We start from the raw sequence: 22,833 nt of genomic DNA, 5'->3' as shown, positions 1-22,833 counted from the left end.
AGAGACTTCTTGTATTCTTCTCAAATGAGGTAAGAGCCAGGGCTCTGGTCTGGGTGAGCCCATGATCCGGCATGGGATGACTTACTGTATTTTGGCAGCTTGGGCATGGCACTCTAACGGCAGCCATACATTCTTGGGATATCGCTCCTCTGGAGCATGTTCTTACTCTCCACTGCCTCTCTCAGCTTCCTTGCTCTTTGCAGGCACCACTGCCTGTCTTATTTGCTAACTGAAAGGCTGAGAATTTGCCCAGTGGTGGTGAAGAACTCAGTGTAAGGGGAGAGAGAGAATTAGTCTTGTTGAGGTTCAACATTTTGCTATTTTTTGAGATTCAAAAAAATGGAAGAAGGAATTTGCTTTATAGGATAATCATATAAACTGTATATATTGCAACTGAGCATTTGTTTGCTTTATAGGTTGCTTTTAGCATTTTCATGCTTCATACCAGCTAAAGAATTTATCGCAGGCATTGGTGTGTCTTCACAACTCAGCATGCTAGCCACAGCTACTGCTGCATGTGGCATTATTCCCCAGGAGGCAGCAGAGTTGTAAAAGTCTGCACTCCAGCCTAGCTGGATTTATCCCAGACACTCCAGCAACCTCCCCTAAGAGCTCCTATTGCAAGATGAGAAGTCTGCGGTGGCATCAAAGGTCCTTGAAAGATGACTTACATATATCGCAAAGAATAAGTCCTAAATAGCCCTCTGTCAGGCTTAGGTGTAAGGAAACTGTGCGGAGTTTACTTCATTAGTCCCTTATTATTTTGACTGATCTCAGCTCTGCAGTGATACTCCTGAAATTCGTGATTATTTAGTGTCACAGCTACTTAGTAAACCCAGCAGGAACTTGTAAGAGCGATCCGGGGTGGGAGGCACAGAACAGTAAAATTAAAGCAAACAAACCTAAAAGAATAGGTGCAAACATTGCTGACCCTGGATGCAGCACCAACTTTGACTCTTGCAGCACCATGAAGTGGAGCTGGGGCCTTGTGGATGGACAGAGGAAGGATGTAGCAAAGGGCAAGAGGCCATCTCCTGAAGTTAGCAGTAAGTTTGGAAACTAGCAGTGATATTTTTATATATTGCTGAACTAACATGTGGGCAGTCAACATGGTGGGGTAGTGGGCAGGAAGGCAGCAAATCTTTCTGGCTTCTTGAGGAGCCATGCTGCCCAGAATGGTGTCTCCCATCATGGATCTGCAGCACAAAGGTGTCTGTCCTGGGGTGTTCTGCATTTTTGCCCCACGGCACCTCCGGTCCGCCACCAAGCTATGCAGTTGTGTGCAGGACAGCCTCTCAGGCATCATTGCAGGTCCCACAAATTTGCACTGCACAAATAGGATAAGCGTGAGAAAGATAGTGTCATGTGGACTTTGTTAAAACAGGATGCTGCTTTTTTATAATTGATTTTTTTTGGTTGGTTGGTCGGTTGTTTGTTTGGTCATTTGAAACAACTGGACTTTGGATATTAGTGGTAGAGGACGCAGCTGTTTTAAGATTTCCCTGTCAATGCAAGTGGCTGTAACAGGATGTTCTTTGCAGCTCAGTACAATTTTAAATAACTCAAGCAATGACCTCTCGGCCATTTATCTGGAGAGGCTGTTCCAGAGACTAGTAAGCTTTGCTCCTGAATCCAGTCTGAGCTTCCCTTTGCTCAGAAAGTTTGGGCTTGTTTTCCACAAAGGGTAAGGTGAGGGTGTCCTCCTCTCTTGCTAATGGAGCATGTTTCCCAGCAGACTTACTGTCTCTCCTTTTTAAGGACAACTTTAACTTAACAGAAGTAGAAATGAGTTTTCGCTGCTTTTCACTTCAGTTCACCTGCAGAGCCAGGGGACGGAGATGTATCCCATTCTGAGTCACTCACACATCTACTGAGTTGTCAACAAAAGGTCAGGCTTCAGGGATAAATTCTTCGCTCTCTTGAACTTACATAAAACCACTGAGCACTTTTTTCACTCTGACAACATTCCAGTAGTGGCCCAGGTTGGGCCATCCCTGCCCTTGGAGGTTTGTCAGGATCCAGCTGAACAAAGTCCTGCACAACCAATCTGATCTCAGAGCCAACCCTGCTGGAAACAGGGGTTTGGACTAGAGACCTCCTGACACCCCATGGAGCCTGCATTTTCCTATGAATCTGTTACCTTGGGTCAGCTCTTCTGATTTGATTGAGCTGATGCCTGAGCATGAAGTGAAGAAGAAGGGAGGGAAGGCAGCATCAGCTAACTGCCCTAGAAATCAGTTCAGACACCAGAACCTGCAGAGATGGGGGGATGATCTTGGTACATCTCCTTCTGCTACTAACACCCTCCTTTGTTGGAAGGTGTGAGGCGCTGTACAATAAGACCATTGCCGAGGGTTGTTCTGGGAAAAGTCTCTTCAGAAGATGAATGCACTCTTTCTAGGTTTTGGGTGCACTGAGTGAGAGCACAAAAGCAGAGCAGTGGCTGAGGACGTTGTCCTGGCGATTGTCCCACAGATGATGATGAGGCTGGAGTTTATCTCCATGTTTCCTTCATTGCTGGTACCCACACTCCCATCAGAAAGATCATAACTGATGCCTTAATAGCAGGAAATGATAGATCTTGAGAAATTGTTCACTATGGTTTGCACTGTCTTGATTGTAAAACTTTGTTCAAGTTGAACATATTTGATCATTTATTGAGCTCCTAATATCTAAGAATTGCCATAATTTTGCCATTACCTTTGTGGACTTAGGTCTTTAACTCAAATTCATTGTCAGACACAGGCTTTTACCACAGAAAATTGAATGTCCTAGTAATGTTTCACTTTAATGCCAGCTGGAAGGGAAGAGTGAGAACACTTCAGGTGAAACAGGCCTCACTTCTGATGCAAAGGGAGCTTTTAAAAGGGAAAGAGAGGAGCACAAGAAGCTTCTGGCTGAGAGTCATGGTGTGGTGATGGACCTCCGCTGGCAAATCCAGCACAGTGAGAAGAACTGGAACCGGGAAAAGGTGGAGCTCCTGGACAGGCTTGATAGAGACCGGCAAGAATGGGAGCGTCAAAAGAAGGAGCTGCTCAGGCGGATAGAGCAGGTAAGGAGTCATGTTGGGGTGAGCAATGGCTGGCTGCAAGCATGAGGCATTGCACCATTACTACACTCAGGTCAAGGTCAAGAGACTGCATTAAGAAGCAGCACAGGAACAATTTTGGTTCCTTAGCTACATCAGTGTTTCTCATGCTACAAAACAATTTACACACACAAGGGAGTAAAAGGAAAATGCTCATAATCCCTATAAAAGACCACTTATGAGAAATCAACTCCAGGTTAAAGGCCATTTCCTGCCTCATTTCAATTACCCCGGACAGGCATGGTCACATCGATTCACTCTGAAAGCTTTTGTGCATCTCTTCATGCTAAAACACTCAATCCCACATGCAGGGTTATTCAAGGTTTGATATACAGCTTCCTGCCAAAAAAGTCTGTTCATCTGTGAATTAGCCACCAAAGATGGAGCTGCTGCAACTGTTCAGTCTCAACTGAATTCTTTTTCTCTAGGAAAAGAACCCAGGGGTTAAGACAAAGAGCCCTGACTGTTAACAAATAAACAGCTATCAGTACTAAATATTCAGAAGATATTTCTGACCTTGGTCACATGAATTTTGTGCACACCTCTGCTATCATTTGCAAATCTGATAACTGCATACCTGTCCCCTTGTTTTTTGTGCCTATCCATACTTTTGTCTGCTTGGTATTAGAGACAAATTATACCTAATGAATTTATTATCTGGTTGGAAGCCACACAAAAAATAAAAAGTTTAATGAGGGAAAGTTAATACACCGTTTCTGACTGAACATTGTTTGGCTCTGAGTCATGCATTCCTGGAAAAGCAAGAAAAACAACTGAAATTGTGGGTCCTCAATTAACTGAATACTTTCTGTCCTTAGAACATCAGAAATGAAACAGCACCAGATTTGTGCATGCTCTCTAGGGAGCACTGCGCTTGAATGAAGCACAAAGTAGCTTCACAAGTTAAGTTGATGAAAGTCCAGTGTAACTTCATGATGAATTTTAGAAAAGGGTTCGTTGTCTGTGTCTTACATTCCCATGCCTGGGCTGAAAGAAAAAACTAAAGAAAAGACACCAGGCTGTAAATATTATGAGTGCAAGACTAAACCTCAGTTTAAGCTATGGCTGTTAAACCCACAGAGAGGCACTTAGGAAAATCCGTACTCTACGGATATTTCTAAAATCACTGCTAAAAGTGTAGGTCTGAGTGGGCAGTGACCAATATGAAGGTTTTACAGACAAAGAAAGATGATTTTTTTAGCTTCTAAATTTAAAAATGTCAATAGATGATATTCTGGATTTTTTAATCTCTCATTTATCTGAGGGGTTTTGTGTATACTTCATGCAGCTTGTTGAGCTAGCCCTTATAATGCAGCCCAATAGTACATCTCCTAAGATAAAACAACCAACACCTGTGAGCTAGGAAGGCTTGTAGCAGAGCTCTTCATCCAAATTACCTGGTTTCCAGGTTCAGTGACAGAAGGTGCCGAGTTCTCCATGGCTTGACTGGGCTGGTTTCTAACTGTTGAGTTTCAGTGGCCAAACTGCCTCCTGTGCATTCTTCATGCACAATAGGAATTAAATAACCCTCAGAAAATTTCCCAGTGTACTAAGGATGTGGACACAAACTTTTCTTCAGATACCCCTTTGCATGTTTGTGCTGCTGTCCCTATCAACTATTTTTTAATATTATCTCTTCAGTGTATCCTCAATAGCTTGAGGGACTTAACCTGTTTAAAGACTGCTTTTTCTCTTCCCTGGGAATGGGGCACATTGAAGGAAGCAACAGAGAAATCCCTGTTAATGTTACCTAGCCTTTAATTTTCTTTAAACCTGACATAACCTCTCAGTGTCATCTTGGGAGAGCCTGCAAAATAGCTCTTAACTAGTCCTGGAGCTGATTTCTTTTGTTAGTATTCTGAAACCTCTAGGCTTCAACTATATATTTACTGTAGAACAGAGTTGTAGACAGAATTAGCAATAGATAGGGGAAGTAAAAAATATTTTATCAAGCTAATTTCAGACAACTAGATGGTCAGAAATAACATTTGAAATCTTGGCTACCTGCCTGAAAAACTTCATAAGTCGATCTTTGCTTACAGTCAAACATTTGCCTGTGTGACAGAAAGCTTCCAAATATTTGCAGTTGAATATCCTCTCAGATCGCACTCATGCCCTGCTTTATATGGAAACAATTAGTATATCTCTGAAGTCTTTCTCCCCAGGGTTTTTCTATGTGTATTCCATGTATGGCAATATGTAGGGGATGAGGAGACTACACCAGTGTGTATGTTTGAAAAACAGAGTCTAAGAGATGGCAGAAGCATGTGTGCCAAATTTCATACTAATGCTTTATGCCTGTCTGCTTTCACACAGCTCCTGAATAATACATGTATGATAAGGGGGAAGCTCACACCAATGTATAAAATATATAAAATACTTTACACTGGATGGTTATGGGAATACTGCTCGCATATAAAAACCACAATGACCTACTTTTTTTCAGAGCTCAAAGTTGTGTTTTTTTCTTTTTGAGTACACTGTCACTTTGTTTACCCTTAGACAATCTCCCTCCTCTGTGCTCCTAAAGCTAATTGTGCACAGAGCACACTGGCAAATACTTAAACCCACAAAATCACCTGTATGAAAGGTTGCGTGTTTAAAAGTATAAACACACAGGGACTCAAAATCATTAGTCACTCTTGAAAAGCTAGGCCAGTATTTCTCACTTTAATTCTCCTGTCAGCTGTCTGAGATTCAGAGAGTGAGCCTGTATCTATACTGTTTTCTCATAAAGGTTCCCAGATCATTATCTTTATAGGATCTCTGAAAATCTGGAAGAGCTTGCAACTGGAACTATACATACAGAAAACATGTGATTACCATTTCTCCTTGCTTTGGGTCTTGCCCATGTGCTGGGGAATGGACTCCAGGATCTCTTGAGTTATACCTTCCAGACCCTACCTTTATATGATACCTTAAATTAGCTCTTTTTAATAAAACTGTTTCAGATTTTGTATATCATGAGCAAAACACTGATGATGCATTCCTTTTTGTAGACCTGAATCAAGCAAAAATCTCACTGATTTCAGCCCAAGTGCAAATTTAATCATTTGGGACCTAAGATGTTTTGGTCTACATTAGGCAATACAGTGTCTGTTTATTTTTCCAAACACATGCAACAAGATTAAAATGATGTGTTTTGTTGGTAGTCAGTCTCTAGGGTCCTAGGGAGTGATTTGCGTTTGCAGGTGATTGTCACTAATCTTAGCATGCTGCTCTAGCAAAAAATCAGAGTTACTTATCAGATTCCTGCTGTCATTCATCATGTTTGAAAATTTCACTTACTTTATCTATCCTGTTGTATTTACAGTTAAAGGAGAAGTTGATCACATAATCTAATTTTAAGACTGGCAATCTCACTAGTGGTTCACCGTCTCTTCGCCCAGCTTTTGCAAAGTGTAGAGTTAATAGCTTTGATGGACCTTCCATAAATATGCATTTTCTTCAGGCATGCCTTGCATGCCTAATTCATCCCTTTGATAATGCTGTTCTGTACAAATAGTCAACTTTCTAGAAATGTGTTAGGGCTAGACAATCTATAAAACAAAGCTTTTGTCTTTTGTTAAGTGGAATTTTCCACCTCTGGAAACAAGTGATGTAGATAAAAGTGCAAATTTGTATTGCTGACCAGAAGAAAAATGTATTTGTTTTGATGACACTCCAAGTCACTCACCCTTCCTTGAGCTTCTACTTGTATTGCTTTAGGATCTCATATCAAGATTGCTTTTAAATAACAGTAAGTGTTCATTTGATTCCTTAAAAATCAGATTACAGACAGATGCATTATTTTTGTTTATATATGCACACAGTGTGTATATATGTATACATATATATGTAAAGAAGCATAACTATACATATACACATTTAATCACTCGAAATCCCATGAGTAATAGCATCAAAGTCCTAGAGACATCTCCCTTTGCAGAAGGACCAGTACAGCAAAGCCGTCGTCCCTGGAGCCGGGTGGTGATTTCGAGGTGCCTCCTCAGGGCATAGGTGCGTTGCTCCTGGGGAAGGATGACTTCTGCAGGATGCTGTATACTACATAAGTTATTGCTGTTCCTTTTAATTTGCCTTGTATCCAGCTTCAGAAAGAAGTGAGCCCACGAAGAGGAGGTGGTTTTCTGTGTGACCAGAAGGAGAGTAACCTTCGTCCATTCACGACCCAGGGGAACCTTCACATGCCTCGTCCAATGGGGTCAAGATCCTACTCCGATTCAGACACCATTCAGTTTGACAATTCATCACTGTCTAAGCTGAAGGAGAGCGATCGGTGCAGCGCCACGGAAAACCTCTTTCTGGAGTCGCTGTCTCTTGATTCCCCTGACGAATCTGATGAGCACCGGTCTCAGCATCTGGAGCGAGAGAAATTCTTGACCGGATTAACGGAAGTATGCTCTCTTCTACCTTTTATCAAGCTGGCGTGTTGCCTCTTATGTCAGAACTGGTACAGCATCCTGGCTGTAGGAAGTGAGATATTGTGTCACAGGCACAGCTTACAGTTACCCAGTAGTGAATTTGGTATGGACAAGATTTTGTTTCTCGTTATGAGCTGATTAGAGCTGATATGAGCTGTCAATCATCTGGGAAACTGGGAGCCAGCATAAAGGTCCCAAAGATAACCTCGCCTTGTGGCCATTTGTGTTATGAATGATAACTATATTTGACACAACATATTGGTTTAGAAGGTCTTAAATCTCTTCCAGGTGTGAGTAGATACATATATATGAAGAAACATGGGCTATATTTTGTTAGTAAAGCAGTAAGTGCTGTAGCGAGGCACTTCTAGTTGTTCCATTGTGGGTGCCTTCTAAATAGATTAGCATGAGTAAGTGGATGAGATGTTAAAAAAAATAAAGTTATTCTTCATCAGCAAAGTACCCACTCTGAGATCACACCATAAAGCTATAAAGATGTAAAATGCAGTGCTAAGAGATGCCATTGGGCCATAGTGAATGTAGTCTTATGTCCGGCTAAAATCTGCACCACTACAGGCTTACTTTGACAGTTCCAGGTCTTCATGGTTTTGTTTATATTGTTGCTGAATGAAACCCAGGGTCCCATCCCCATACAGTGGTACAAAGTAGCCTGTGAACTGGCATATGATATTAGTGGCACTGAGAAAGTTCACAATAACCACAATCATACACTTATTGGTTCCTGTGAAATTAAAAACAAAGTACAACTTCAAAATGCTAGTATCTCCTTTATTTTCTATTGTTCCTTGAATGTTAATGGCTGTTACTGAACAAGAAACATAAGGAGACTGCCAGAAGTTAAAATTACCAAGCAGCCAGCATGTTGCTTGATGCAAGTTTTGAGTACTTTCTTCTTGCCTGAAAATTCAGATTTGTGCACATGGGTTAGACATTTGGCTTGTGCCCTGAGCGGGTAAATACTGGTTGAGTGTATACTTTATAGCGAATAGGGAAGTATCTGTGTACTCTGGCTTGAAAATTTGACCACTCTGGAAAAGAGTTTGTCAGCAGGTCACATCTCAAGCTCCCTGCAGGACCAGGTTCACTGGTGTGCCTTGACTGTGTGCCTGTGAAAATTTGACCCAAGCATTTCTTTGAGATGTATAACTTTGTTACTCAGCTAAAGGATTGGGGAATCAAGTTCTTTGAGAGGAAGAAGAGAAAAAAATATTTAAAGAGGCAAGAAGTGTGACAGCCCTTCTTACGTTTTAAGTAGCTGTATGTACTTGTGTGTTCCAGTTAGATTTTCCTCCCTCAGTGCCATAAATGTACCGCTGTCAGTGTGGGATCCCATATTTACTATTTCTTAGCTTTTCTTTCATACATGTCCAAGTGCTCAGTGAATAATGTTGGTACCAGTGTCAGGGATCTATGTTTTGTGTTTAATTTTGATTGCTGTTTTCTTTCCTTCAAATTCAGTCTGATATTTAAGAAGGGAGATCTCTCTTCCCTTTGCTGTTTTTCAGACATTACCACCATTAACAAAAGTGTTGGCAGCAAAATTTGGTCCTTGTTAATAATTGCGTAGCTTCTTTCCTTCAAAGCATGCTTTAGTGAAACCTGGGCAAAGTCATTTCATCTCAGAGGCTTTGTTCAAGAGAGAATGGAGTTTAAGGAATAGCTTAACTGAGGGTGCACAGAGGCAACTGCAGCCTGCTGGCTGTTTCTCTCCACTGTATTTTCTTTGTGGTACTAACTGCAGTAGAAGTCAATCCAGCCTTCAGCCTGATTCTCCATTCAGTTAGATCAGATTTACTCTGTAGTAACTCCACTGAAGCCACCAACTTTATTCCAGACTTACACCAGAGTGAATACAGGGAGGATCAGTTTACTCCTATTTTTTCCCCTGACTCTGAATAAATCACAGAAAGTTATTTGCTGAGTTAAGCGGTGCTCTTTTTGAATACTCACAATTTGAAATACAATTCTGTGTTGGTAATGTTCTTGATTTCATGAGGTCTATCATGCTTTAACCCCAGCCAGCAACTAAGCACCACGCAGCCGCTCACTCACTTCCCCCTGACCCAGTGGAATAGGGGAGAGAACCAGGAAAGAAAAAAAATAAAACTTGTGGGTTGAGATAAGAACAGTTTAACAGGACAGAAAGGAAGAAAATAATAATTGTAATAATAACAATAATAAGAGAATTGGGATATACAAAACCAAGTGATGCACAATGCAATTGCTCACCACTTGCCAACCAATGCCCAGTTAGTTCCCGAGCAGCGATCCAACCCCAGGCCAACTCCCCCCCAGTTTATATATTGGGCATGACATCCCATGGTATGGAATACCCCGTTGGCCAGTTTGGGTCAGCTGGCCTGGCTGTGTCCTGTGCCAACTTCTTGTGCCCCTCCAGCCTTCCTGCTGGCTGGACATGAGAAGCTGAAAAATCCTTGACTTTAGACTAAACTCTACTTAGCAACAACTGAAAACATCAGTGTGTTATCAACATTCTTCTCATACTGAACCCAAAACATACCAGTATACCAGCTACTAGGAAGAAAATTAACTCTATCCCAGCCAAAACCAGGACAGGTCGAATAAAAGTAATAGGTACTAGTCCTCTTTTTGTCCTGATCATATTTTGTATTCTCCATAGTTTATTAGAAATATAAGCAAAGAGTTAAAATAATAACTGTAGAGCAATTGCTTCAGAAGTATCTATTAAAAAACCCAACTCATTATAGGAATTGTCACAGGGAAATAATTGCCATAAAAACATCTTAATGCCATTAGCAAGCTGTAGGTGTTCCCCCTATGAAACGAGTAACAGTTTTCCCATACATTTAATTTAGCTAGCTTAATGAGTTTCAACTGGTGCCATTTGTTGGTTCCTAGAGAACATATAATGAAATCCTCTGTCAAAGGACCCCAGTTTATCTCTTATTTCAGCACAGCTAGGTCTCTGGCATAAAGCAGATCACCTCCACAGAACAAACTCACTCACAGAGATACGGTCCAAACCAATATATTATACATGTGGAAAAAAGCTATTTGCAGCTTACTTCCATTTGTGATTGCACAGGAGTATAAAAGTTTAAGGCTGTTGTAGATTTGGCATACAGGCTTTCCCTGTACTGTCTGTTGTCCTGATGGGATTTCCCATTCTGCTGCCTATGTACAAAGGGAAGAATATTCCCACTGGCAATTTAAGATTCCTTAGCAGGGGCAAAATCAGCCACTTTTTAGAGACAAACATACTTGTTGCGACTAACGGGAAGTGAATGACAAATATGCACAAGCTAATGCCACGTACAGGTTCAGAAATAACTTATCCTGTTTGTTTCTGGTTTTCTTCAGGAGGACGAAACACACAAAGGAAATCTTCAAAGGTGAGTAAAACTTACAGGGAAAAACCCAGCAAATATTCAGCTGCCAGAGCTATAGCTCTGGCACCCAAACCACAGACCTGGGGCATAGCTGTACCACCTCCTAAGCAGCCTGCGAGCCAGATTAATGGATTTACCCAGGGATTAATTTGTCTCAATATGCTTGTGTTCTAGTCTGATTAACTTGGGCTACATTCAGCTGTGGTGCACAAAGATCAAACTGTATGAACATGCATGAAGCTGCAGCTTACAATGAAAGCTACACCTACCTTAGCAAGTAGTGCAGACCTGTAGACATCAGCATATAGAGGAAAACAGTTGGTGCTGAGGACCTGACATACCCCTGCATGTCAGGCATATTTTGTTTTGGACTAGTTCTGGTCTGATCCTGTGGGCTGAATACCCACCTAACCCTAGAATGCATTAGTTGTGCTTCTGGAGAGCATCTTCCAGCTCACTTTCATCCCAAAGGAACCCAGCCCATGCCCTCTGAGATTGCCCCTGATGCAAACCAGAGCATCTGAATAGGACATCCACTTCATAAATGGCACTCCTGATCTCACCTAAGTCCCTAACATAGATGCACCCTAACTGCAATTGGTGCTTTTGATTAAAATCTCAATTAAAATCTCACAGTGTGATTTTACTGTACCTTCCAGATCACTGATCTATAAAACCCACTGCTTACTGGATCCTCACCCAGCTTGAGCTACTTCATTGAGCCAACTCTGATAACTACACTCCTTTGCATTTTTAAGTAGTCCTATTCAGAAGGCTTCTTCTTTTGTTTGATTTTTTCTTAAAACGAAGCAGTAGGACAACTCAGCTGAATGCTTGTGTTTTGTACAAACCAGCAAAATGCAGGAAAGCCAAGAATTCAGCATTATCACATAGCGATTCCCTTTGGTTGAATTTTAGCACAAGCTCAACTGGCCAAGCCAGTTCAATGTAACAGCATCTAGGCTGGATGTCCCACCTCGCTATGCACCAGCTGTGCAGCCTGCGCAACCTCAGGAGTGGGGGTGGACTTGCTGATTTCCCAGCAAGTCAGAAATACTCTGCACTTGCTTTGAAAAGTGTGCCTTGTATTGTTGCAAACACTTATTTTCTGTGAATGGTATATTCCTGAAATGCATCCTACTGCTCCATATTTCAGACATTTGCCAAGCAGTAATCCGTGAGAAAGCAGTAAATTAAGAGCCATTAATAAACCGTTTGGTACTTTTAAAGACACATCAGGAATGCTTGTGTTTCACAGCTATTTTAAAGATAATAAAAGGGAACATTAATGAAAGAGAGGGCTAAAGTGTTTTTATATAGAAGCAGATAGTGAAAGTTGGGTTTCCTGAGTTAGTTTGCTGCTGAAAATAAGTCTCTCCGTGAGAGTTTCCAAGCCTATGAGTGACTCCCTCATGTTCCCCTCTCCAGGGCGATGTCTGTTTCTTCCATGTCAGAATTTCAGCGCCTGATGGATATTTCTCCGTTTCTACCAGAAAAAAACTTGCCTTCATCCAGCAGCAAAGACGACATAACCCCTCCCCTGTCTCCTGATGATCTGAAATACATCGAGGAGTTCAACAAAAACTGGGATTACAGTAACACTAGGAACCATGGTGCAGCCACCGAGAAGCCAGCAGAAGGCTGGGCAGAAAGGACAGAAATTGGGAAAGCTGGGAATGATCCTGCTTCAGATCCCTTCCAGGCATGGTACCTCACCACCAGTGTCACTATGACAACTAACACCATGACCAGCCCAGAGCACTGCCAGAAGCAGCCAATGAGGAGTCATGGTGTGAGTGAAAAAATGGGGGTTCGTGTCTTTCATAGCCCACCGGTTGTCCGTAGGTTTGATAACTCAGTGATAGCTGGCAGTGAAGGGAAAAACCAGGCTGAGCCAGACTTCCTGTTTTCTGTGACCAAAGCTATGGGGAATGTCACTGAGACAAAAGGTGCTTCCTCGGATATGTTTGGAAGATGGTCTTGTGACCTGGCCAAACATCATAAGGATTTTCTGGAGAGTGGTCTTCATCCCATTGAACGTCCTATTTGCACTACTGTGGGCTTTGCCTCACCCTTGCACAGCTTGGAGATGTCCAAAAACATGAGTGATGATATGAAGGAGGTCGCTTTCTCTGTCCGAAACGCAATACGCTCTAACTCTAATTCAACAGAGCCTCAATTTAAGGACACTGCGTGTCAAACCAATGGTATGAGAACGACAGGGACGCAGACCACCCAGACGATCAGTGTTGGCTTGCAGACAGAAACCCTGCGCAGTATCACCAGCAGTCCACACAAATGTCTGACACCAAAGGGGGGGTCCACACCTGTCTCTTCACCATCCAGAAGCCTAAGAAGTAGGCAAGTGACCCCTGTCATTGAAAAGGTCCAGGCTAAGTTTGAGCGCACATGCTGCTCCCCCAAATACGGCTCTCCAAAGTTGCAAAGAAAAATCCTTCCCAAATCAGACCAGCCAAATAACCGGACTTTGCCCGGCACACCTCAGAAAGGATTCAGTGAGTCCGCTTGGGCTAGATCAACTACTACAAGGGAGAGTCCTGTCCACACCACTATCAACGATGGCCTTTCCAGTTTGTTCAACATTATTGACCATAGCCCCATCTTTCATGAGACCTTCCAAAAATGCCCCAGGTCTAGCAGCCGGTCCAGGTCAGCAGAACCCAGACCAGAACTGGGCCCAGTGCAGGAGCCATGTACAAATGCCCGTGGCAGATCACCCAGTCCTCTCCGGTTGGGGACAGAGACGCAAAAGGAAGAAGGGACTGAGGTGACAAGTATCAGGCAGGACTTATCTGCTCCTCCAGGGTACACACTTACAGAAAATGCTGCCAGGATCTTGAATAAGAAACTTTTGGAGCATGCCTTAAAGGAAGAGAGAAGGCTACCTTCACACAGCCCACCAAATCTTAGCAATGACAACAGCACAGGAGAAATTGTCAAAGTAGATCCAGGGTCCATAGAGGTAATGAGTTTGTTTGTTTTTCCTCCTATAGCTAAATGCACTCTTCTTTGAACAAATGCGTTGCGAGGTCTCTTGCAGTACTAGTGAGTATTTACAATGAATATCTTAGTCCTGTCATGGTACCACCAGCGAGTCCCAGTCATGAAACTATTGGATTAGTCACTGAAGAACATTAAAGAATTAAGTTTCTATCCTGACAGCTTATCGGGCTTGAAAGCATCAGAAGAGCTTTATCCTTTACAGGATAAAGATGCCTTTACAGGATAAAAATGGTTCTTTGCTGAATGACTGGGGTAAGGATTTTCTGTCACAAGACACACCACTTTACAGATGCTCTAGGGACTCCAGGTTTCATTACAGATGCTCTAGGGACTCTAGGTTTGAGTAAATTTCTCTTTTATGCTGGATGGAAAGGTAGACTCTTTCTCCGACACAAGGGTGGGTGTTAATAAGTTTGTGTGAAAAATAGTCTCTACAATACCCTGAACCAAAACTTTAGGGCATTCAGCATACCTTTTCTGGATGCATCTGATTAAGTTTGGCTCACATCTATGAATGTGATTAAATGGCATGACATTTGGTACCAACTGTTGCTGCCTCACAAAAATAAGAAAAAGAAAGAAAGAAAGAAAAGATAACTTGTCTAAGCACATACCTACTTAGCATTTAAGCACTCTTTATTGATATTTTGCTGTCAACAGTGTAACAGTCATCATCTGTCTCAGCAAGTATGCCCAGGTATTGGGGGTCAGAGTCTCAGGTACAGTAATGTGCTAGAGCAGTCAACAAAAAAGAGGGTGTAATGATGGACAAAAGCTTTCAGTTATCAGTGTCTAAGCCTCCTGTTTCTGGTTAACCTTTGTGCACATGAAAGTGTTGCCCTGAGGAGGCCTGAAGAAGCTGAATTATGCCCAGCTCTTACCAGCATGTGTTGCCTTTCTGGTACAGCACTGGAATGGCATGTACCCTGCTGGTTGATGAAACTCCCCAGGGCAGGGGCAGGAGCCCATTATCCTCTCTGCCCCATGCTGCCCCTTCAGCATCCTGATGTTTTGGTCATCCTCAGATGCAGGGCAGCAGCTCCTCCTTGATCCCTGCGCACCCCAGACATCCCACTTTGGCCTCGCTGGGCTGACTCCTACCACCCCTGCCTCAGCCTCCAGGGAAGGTTCAAAAGCCATTTTCTAACTCAACATTTGGCTTGAAGGATTTGTGGGGAACTAAGTGCTGAGACTTTTGGTCTGCAGTTTGCTTTGCACTAATGGGTAGTTCTCAATGGACAGTCGGTTCCTCTTTTTGTAGGAAGGGGATCCCCCTTTTTGCTCAGAGGATGTGATCTTTTTTTGCCTAACAGAGGAACCAAAGCTGAGGATGCATTCCCCATATACAGTCTAAACAGATATAAATAGGGAAGTTTGTACATATAAAAAAGAAACCACATGCACATTGTAAATAACAGTGAATTAAAGTGGACTTTGTGCACAAACTTCAGAGACAATAAAAGTGGAAAGCAGCCTCATTTATTTGACTCTTTCTAGCTATCTCTGTATTTTGTCTTTAGTTTGAAAAAGTGGGAATGCACTACCAGTCCTTATTAGAAAGTGTGTTGTACTCTTACATGTTCAACTCAGCTTTGCCTTCAAGGCATCCCTGGAAACTTGATTTCCTCCTGCACCTTTTAAATGTCTCAGCAGATTTCAAGTATAAGTAAACGGATGTCATCCCACATCATCACAAATTGCTGATGGCAAAACACAACTAGCATTCAGTACCTGAGTTTGATGCACGGCGATATTTTGGTCAATGCTGTTTAGCAAAAACTCATTGACCATCAGCCTGGCAGAAAATTGCTCTCTTGTGAATTCTCAGTATCTTCTGCCTCATTTTTTGAGTTCCGAGCCTCAGAGCTAAGATTTGTTTTTCCTTGCAACTCTTACTCGGTTGTTATGACTGTTGTCTAGGTGGGCAGGTTATGATCTTTGGGTGGTCCTGTCATTTCTCAGGAATGTGCATTGAAAAGGAAGGTGGTGGGCATTCACATGATGAGCTTTGCTTTTCTTAGGTTAGGTGATGCTGTACAAGATAATGGAGCATGGGTTTGCTGCTGAAAAGAAAACTGCAAATAAGTTTAGACTCTGCAGATGCCTTGGGTTATTTATGGATTACACTGACCACACAAATTACACTTGCTACAAATTTCATTTAGCACATTTTGTACAAAGCCAGATGCAGCAGTTCAGCGAATTATGATCTAGTAGGAGGCAGGCTGTTCTTGGGGCAGTGTCATGTCAGCACTGCCCCAGCCACCCTCCCATAGATCCCTGCTCTGCTTCCCCCTCACCTGTTGGTTTCTGGCCAAGACAAGTGACCTTCTTGCCACCAAACACCTTCTTGTTTCTGCAGTCATGGCATGATGTATTAATGACTTTTAGAGTTGCATGGAGCACCTGTTTGTGGCTTTTCTTTAATTTGAGCTTCTGAGTGGTTTAGTTACATAATTTCCTTTTATATTTCTGCTGCAAAGATGAAATCTAGTTCATATATATATTTATATATTTACATACATATGTATGTGTGCATGTGAGTGTATATGCATACAGAGTAGTAATAACTTTGTATCTTCTAACTTGCCCAGAGCTTCTTAGAAGCAAATTCATATCTACCCAGTGCAGCCTACTAGTGTCTTATCCTGCTAATTCACTAAACCACTAACTTGCATATCATGGGGTTTATAAATACTACTATTAAAAATGCAGATTAACATTACCTACCTAACAATGTAAGAGCTATATTAACATTTTTCTTCTATGACTAGCAAAGGTATAAATCATAGAGGTTACACAACAGTCCTGGACTGGGGGTCAGACTCATTTCTGGAGACAGCACTATGAAAGGACTGTCCACACAGACCCATGGAGGAGAGGGCAGCTGCTGCATCCTCTGCTTGCTGGGGCAGAGCAATTGCCGCACACTTGCCACTGAACTGTTCAGCATGGGAGGGGGAATGTTAAAAAGAAGGGAAGGTGTTGTCATAATTAAAGGGCTTTTGCTTTAGTTTGAGTCCTCCCATCCAGTGTCACTGTTAAGCAAGGAAGAAGGGTGAGGCAAAGGGCTTTCATGAAACCTGAGCAACATAAGCATGAGCAACATGAGAAACATGAGCAACACAAAATATCATTTGCTTTTTTGCTTGTCAAAGTCTTCCTAAGCAGAAAATACAGCTTTATTCCTCTTTCATAGTAATGTGATTTTTCCCTAGCACTAATCAAGGTTGGCAAAGGATAACAGATGTCTTTCTCTGCTGAGTAGAAATGTTTGTTTAATGCTATGTCCACTGCTGAGACTGTGCTAGGATTGTAAAAGGTTGGTTTGTTTGCTCCCTTCCTTTCTAAATCTTTTCTGCTTGTGGCTTATCTTTTATTTTTTATTATTAGTTTCCCTGTGATAGCGGTGGTAACATGATCTGAATGGGTAGTAACATCTGGAGACTTCTTCCTTGCTGACATGAAATCTTCACTTTAAAAAAATAATTTATTAAAACAGTTCTTTCCAACCTACTTGCTTTCTTTTTCTTTTCTGTCTGTTCTGTCCAGAACCAAACTGTCTTATTAACTGCCCCCTGGGGACTCTAACCCTGCCCGCCTCACTGCTGTAAGTCCTTTCTACTTTGTTTCCAGAGCTTTCCAAAAGCAGTCATTTTTTAACATGTGGGTTAACAAAGGGAAATAAATGACCACAGCTCCAGAGCGCACCCAACATCCCTGTGGAGTCCTTTGTACACAATGGTCAGTAAGCACTCAGGACAGGATCCCATCTGCCATCTCCTGTGGCCGCATGGGCTATGAAGAGGTCACACTTAAGTGAAAATTTGTGCTGTTGGGGTTTTTTGTTAAACTTTAAAAAATTGGCAAAATTTAAGACCAACATAAAGGTACATTCCCTCTGGCCATGGCTACAGCAGCAGGTGGAGAAGGCTGCGGAGGGGGCTCCAGCACCAGGCTGTGGCTGACAATCACCTTTGCTCATTAAGCTGTTCCTGGCCCTGTTTTGGCCAGTGGCCGGGGTTCCTGCAGCTGAGGGAGGGAAGAAGCTGTGCAGACATGAGCTGTGACCATTGATTCTGCCTCAGAGCCAGAAAACTCTTTTATTTATTTATTAATATAGGCATAGCCATGGTGGCTGACAGCCTGGCTTAGGAAATAGCTAGAAACTAAACCTGAAATCATCTTTCCCTTTTTCAATGTCTGGGCTAAGAAGTGCTGCCTCTCCACCCACGCCCCCAAGCAACCACCAAACTAAATTACCCACAGGATATTAATTTTTTTAAAACATTTCTAGCTATGACAGCTACATGTGGTAGGTGAGGAGGGGGTTTCTCAAACCATTCTGGACAGTTTCCTTGTCATGGCTGGATTTCCTTAGCGCATGACAAGGAAGCCGTGCTGCAGGTGGGGATGACTGACTCAGCAGCCAGCACGTTATAAGATTACGCTGTCAGTCACTTGTTGGCCCTGGAACAACATCCATCCCTAGTGCAGCCTTGTGTTGTGCTGGGCATATGTACGTCACAGATAAGATGAGCTTAACCCTGCCGTTCAGTAAAAGCTGACCAACATCTGCGGGTGTGCTGGAGAGAAGCTTTTGAACTGGGAGGCAACAGTGGAAATAAATTTTGTTGTCACCATGCTGACTCTCATTTACTGCTATAAAACTAGGATAAAGCAGCCAGAAGCAAGCAGCACTATAAAGAGATCATTTTAAGCCACTGTTTAGAAAGAGGCTAAGACAAAACCCGCAGATCTCATAGCCTCGATTCACCGTGTTGCGCTGCCTGTCAGTGTTGCTGTGCACATGGATTTATCTCAACAAATCCGAGTCTAGTGGCAGCTTTCACAGAACGTATGTTGCCCCAGGCACAATGGGATAAGCTGAAGTAAGGACACGGAGTCAATCTTCTTGTTAGCACCAACTTATAGTTCGGCCTTACCATTGTTTTAGCAAGGGTTGCTCTGAAGTTAACGGCACAGAGATGGGCTGGGGGGCGAGGATGCAGAGAGGCAGCAGTGTAGGCCTAAGCTCCATAGCCCCCTGACCAGCTTCTGCGGCGGCTCACTGGTCTCGCTCTCTGTGAGTGCCGAGGGCAGATGAACACAGCTCTGCCTTGAGCAGTGATGTGCAACTGTACATCACCCTGTTGGCTGCGTATTGCCCAAAGGCACCAAGGTTCGCCCTTTGCAGAGGTTTCCCCAAGTCTGATGATGCACTCTCCCCAAAACACAGGCCTGCACAAGCTCCATTTCCCATACCTCAGTTCTGTGATCTTTCTGTCATGTAACATTCATGTTTGGTCCTCCCACTGCAACGGAGAGGTTCAATGGCAGATCGCCTTGTTTTTCACTGCCAATCATATCATGTTACCTACTCCAATATTCTCCATCCCTAGTCATGTTTCTGCTTCTCCATGTGAAAGAGTGTGCTGAATCCTTTCCTTCCTACTTTATCATTTTACTGATACCTTGGTTTTCCTGTGCCTTACCGTGCCAGAGCTTTTCCTTTGCATTGTATTGTTTCTGGTCTCTCTCTTCATTTATCACCGGTTTGGATTCTGATTTTGAGACTGTTTTTTATTGAACTCTCCTGTCCTCTCCAGTGACTGCTCCTCAGTGTACACATTTCTATAGGTTGACAAACTCCTCTGATTTGCTTTTATAAGTTACAAAGTATGCAATGAAATTCAGAAGATTGGCTTTGGCACGACAAGACAGACTTGCTCCTACAATCACTCATCTTGATGTAAGGAGCATTCAGAGTGAGGCAGGAAGCCTAGCTGTGCTATGAGTAAAGTCCATAAATATTAGAGACAATTACCAACTTAGCGTCAGAGTGAAAAATCACAACTGCAGATTGTTTCTAATCGCAAAGGCAGGCTAACCAAGCCTGAACAGTGGAAAGTTGGTGGAGGAATAAAATTTCTGTTTTCTTCCATTTCTGTGAATGTCATATTTAATGTACAGTACCACTGAATCCTGTAATTCAGGCTTCAGCAGCTGGCACTAAGAAGCGATGTTGCAGAAGATGAAATCTGTAGGTAAGCCTCATCTTTAATCCTGCTGGAAATCATAACTGCTCCTGTAGTCATTATTCTGCTGCTAAGAAGTCTTTCCTGTGTGTCAGTCTGAACTCTGAAGCAGACAAAAGGAGTCAGTGGTTGATTTTCACCGCACTTGCAAATGCCAAACTTAGCCCTTTTATGTCAGGTCATCACTTAGAGCAATGTGATGTATAGTAGATTTTCCAGAATTGCCATGTAAATGTACTTTTCAGCTCTTCTCTTTCTAGCATAAGGAGAATTAGCAAATGGAAGTTTGTCAGCTACTCCAGCTCATCTCAGACCTCTTTCTTTCATTCTCTCCTTACCTATTCCACAAATCACGGACATACATGCAGATACCTGGAGCCCACATACAGCCAGATGTTCACTGCTTGCTTTTGTCCCGTGACATGACAGATGCTTAGCTTTAGTTTGAGTTTTTTGTTTCTTAATTCGTTGCGCATCCAGATGGCCTCTAATGCAAGTCACTAACTGTTGTTTTGCTCTCTTGGCTGCCAAGGAACTACCTTGTTCTGCACTAGCCCCGTCCCTCCAACCCTGCTTCTCCCGGCCAGAGAGACCAGCGAACCGTCGCCCACCGTCGCGATGGGCTTCACATTCCCCTACTGCCTCACAGTCGCAGTCCACCGGAGACCTGACTTCCTCAGAGGAGAGCGGAAGCAAGGAGCTGCTGGCAGAAACCCCCAGCCAGGGAGGTGAGCCCACCTGACTGCATGGGAGCAGAGGGGCTGCGACTTGTCTCTGCCAGGTCGCCTGCCAGCCATCTGTGCCGCTTGAAGAGAGGTCTGCTTGGAGACGTCAAAGAATGTTCTCAGACGCAGCTGCTGAATGTCCGACCTGGGAAACAGAGGTGTTTCTAGAATGAAACAGTTAATGTGCCTGTAATATCTTAATTTTTTTCATAGCTGAGAAAACTATTTTTGTCTCCATCTTTTCTACATACAGTATATTAACAAAAAAAAAACAAAAAAAGGGTAAAAATTATATAAAGTAAAATTTAAAATAAAATGTAAATTAAGTTTTAAGGGAATTTGAATACGTGCTTGCGCTCTCTCCAAATACTGACTGCCTTTTGGTTATATTTGCACTGTTATGTTTTCAATTTTGGTTTGGGGTTTTTTGGGTTGGGTTTTTTTTATTTCCTATAAAACTAGGGTCTTAAGTTAATTTTATTCTATTGTAATGTCAGTGTTACTGGTTTTTAAAAGTAAGGTTCTTAAAGATGCTTCAACTGTCTGAAGCGATACCTTTCAAGTAGTAAAGAAAGCCATTAAGCTAGTTCACTAGACTTGTACTGAGATGGAGGGGAATACAAGTAAATACAAGAAAAAGTGTGAAAAAAGAATGCCTCAGAAAGTCCATTTATGGAGTTAGCTGTAAAATACACCTACAATACTTGACTTGCATGCCTCTGGGTCCTCGCACTTTAGTGCATGTAAATACTGCTACTGTACCATCACATAATGTGAGTCAATCTGTTTCACTGTAATATTGTGAATTTACCTGTACTGTACTTTTATTGTTGGTATTCTTGCATTGACTATACAAAAAGAGTTTTTAAATTATTGTTAGCAGTTCAACTGGCTATGTACAGCGTTTACTGAGAACTTCCTTCATTTTGGGAAAATCATGGAGATCTCTGGGCATACTAAATTGTAACTGGTCTTGTTTAAGAGTCTGTTGGAGACCATGTGAAGTGGAAATAAAACCCTCAGTATTTACAAGCTGTTTGAGTGCTTTGTGATGTTTTTTTATGGTGGTACTTCCCAGGTTCATTTTACTGGGGGGGAGAAGCCCCCAAAGTCCTCCTTTATTCATAAGGTAAGAAGAATGCTTCTGTATATGAAATAAATCATGGCAAAGCCAAATATTGTGCTGTGCTCCACAGACTCTTGTGAGCACTAGATCAGGCCATGGGAAGGTTTCTAAATTCCCTCACTGAACAGGTGCTCATGCAGATAGTGAGACCCATCTTCTCATCTCTCTGAGGCCATATGGCATATTGCTTTCAGTCCTTCATGAAAGTGGAAACTAACTGGCTAAACATAATACCAGAAATATGACATGTCCTGTGTTAATCCAAGCTTATGTCTCTTCTGCATTACATGCAGAGACCAATAAAACCAGGGCTTTTGTAAAACCAGTAGCTAACACTGAGAAGTAAATGCAGCCGAGAATTTGTGCACTTCCAAGAGGTGGAAGCCCCTTGAACTACTTTGCCTGGGACCATCTGTTTGACCATATGCATTCTCTGGGAGCCCCAGAGCTGCTCTGACTAGTTATCCCATCACTGAACTGGCTCATTCCTGTTGGATGTCCTTTGCCAAGGCTTTCTGAGGCTTGTTTGTTAAAGTGCACCATCTGGGATCCCTAGAAGCCTTCCTGGTTAGCTCTGTCAAGCAGTAAGCCCCTCACATCCTGTCCTGCTGTGTCATGGCCAGCTTTCTAGGAAGTTTAATTCAGCTGTTGGATGAGAACAAACTCCCTAGCTCCAAATAACAGCCTGTCGAGGTCTGATTTCTCCTATATCATTTAGGACTATGGCTATTAACCTGGTGTCAAAATATCCACCTGTGGGTCATCATTATGAAAATTGCCACTTACCAAGATAGGCAGTGACTGAAAAGTACTGTTGTCTAATGGCTCTCTGGTGCCTCAGCCAAAACAAGGAGTGTCCAGTGCCGGTCCTGAGCAGCAATAGTCATATGAGTGATAATTGTCTTCCCAGCTGTCTCAAAGCCTCACTGCTAGCATATTTTGTGAGCATTAAGTTGACCCACCCCAAGGCCAAATGCTTAAAATTGTCCATGGTGGCCACCCTACTTGCTTGAAAATCT

At 42.6% G+C, this 22,833-nt stretch overlaps 1 protein-coding gene across 10 annotated transcripts in view; it reads left to right on the top strand.

Moving 5' to 3' along the window:
• MTCL1 (microtubule crosslinking factor 1) overlaps positions 1-21,720 on the top strand; it is a 113,786-nt gene extending 92,066 nt beyond the window's left edge. For 6 of the 10 annotated variants that reach the window (XM_075023008.1, XM_075023007.1, XM_075023012.1 and 3 more), the window contains 5 exons: positions 2,798-3,052; positions 7,177-7,482; positions 10,873-10,904; positions 12,330-13,884; positions 20,496-21,720. In XM_075023008.1, the coding sequence (XP_074879109.1) occupies positions 2,798-3,052; positions 7,177-7,482; positions 10,873-10,904; positions 12,330-13,884; positions 20,496-20,705 (2,358 nt within the window). In that variant the 3' untranslated portion in view covers positions 20,706-21,720. Of the gene's footprint in view, positions 1-2,797; positions 3,053-7,176; positions 7,483-10,872; positions 10,905-12,329; positions 13,885-17,477; positions 17,536-20,495 lie in introns of all 10 variants that reach the window. The other 4 variants (XM_075023014.1, XM_075023011.1, XM_075023015.1 and 1 more) reach the window with 2 other exon arrangements.
• The last annotated feature ends 1,113 nt before the right edge of the window (positions 21,721-22,833 follow it).

This window comes from Buteo buteo, chromosome 3 (genome assembly GCF_964188355.1).
Source record: "Buteo buteo chromosome 3, bButBut1.hap1.1, whole genome shotgun sequence".
Taxonomy (NCBI): domain Eukaryota; kingdom Metazoa; phylum Chordata; class Aves; order Accipitriformes; family Accipitridae; genus Buteo; species Buteo buteo.
Note: the sequence above shows the minus strand (reverse complement) of the source record. Positions and strands in the feature narration are given on the sequence as shown.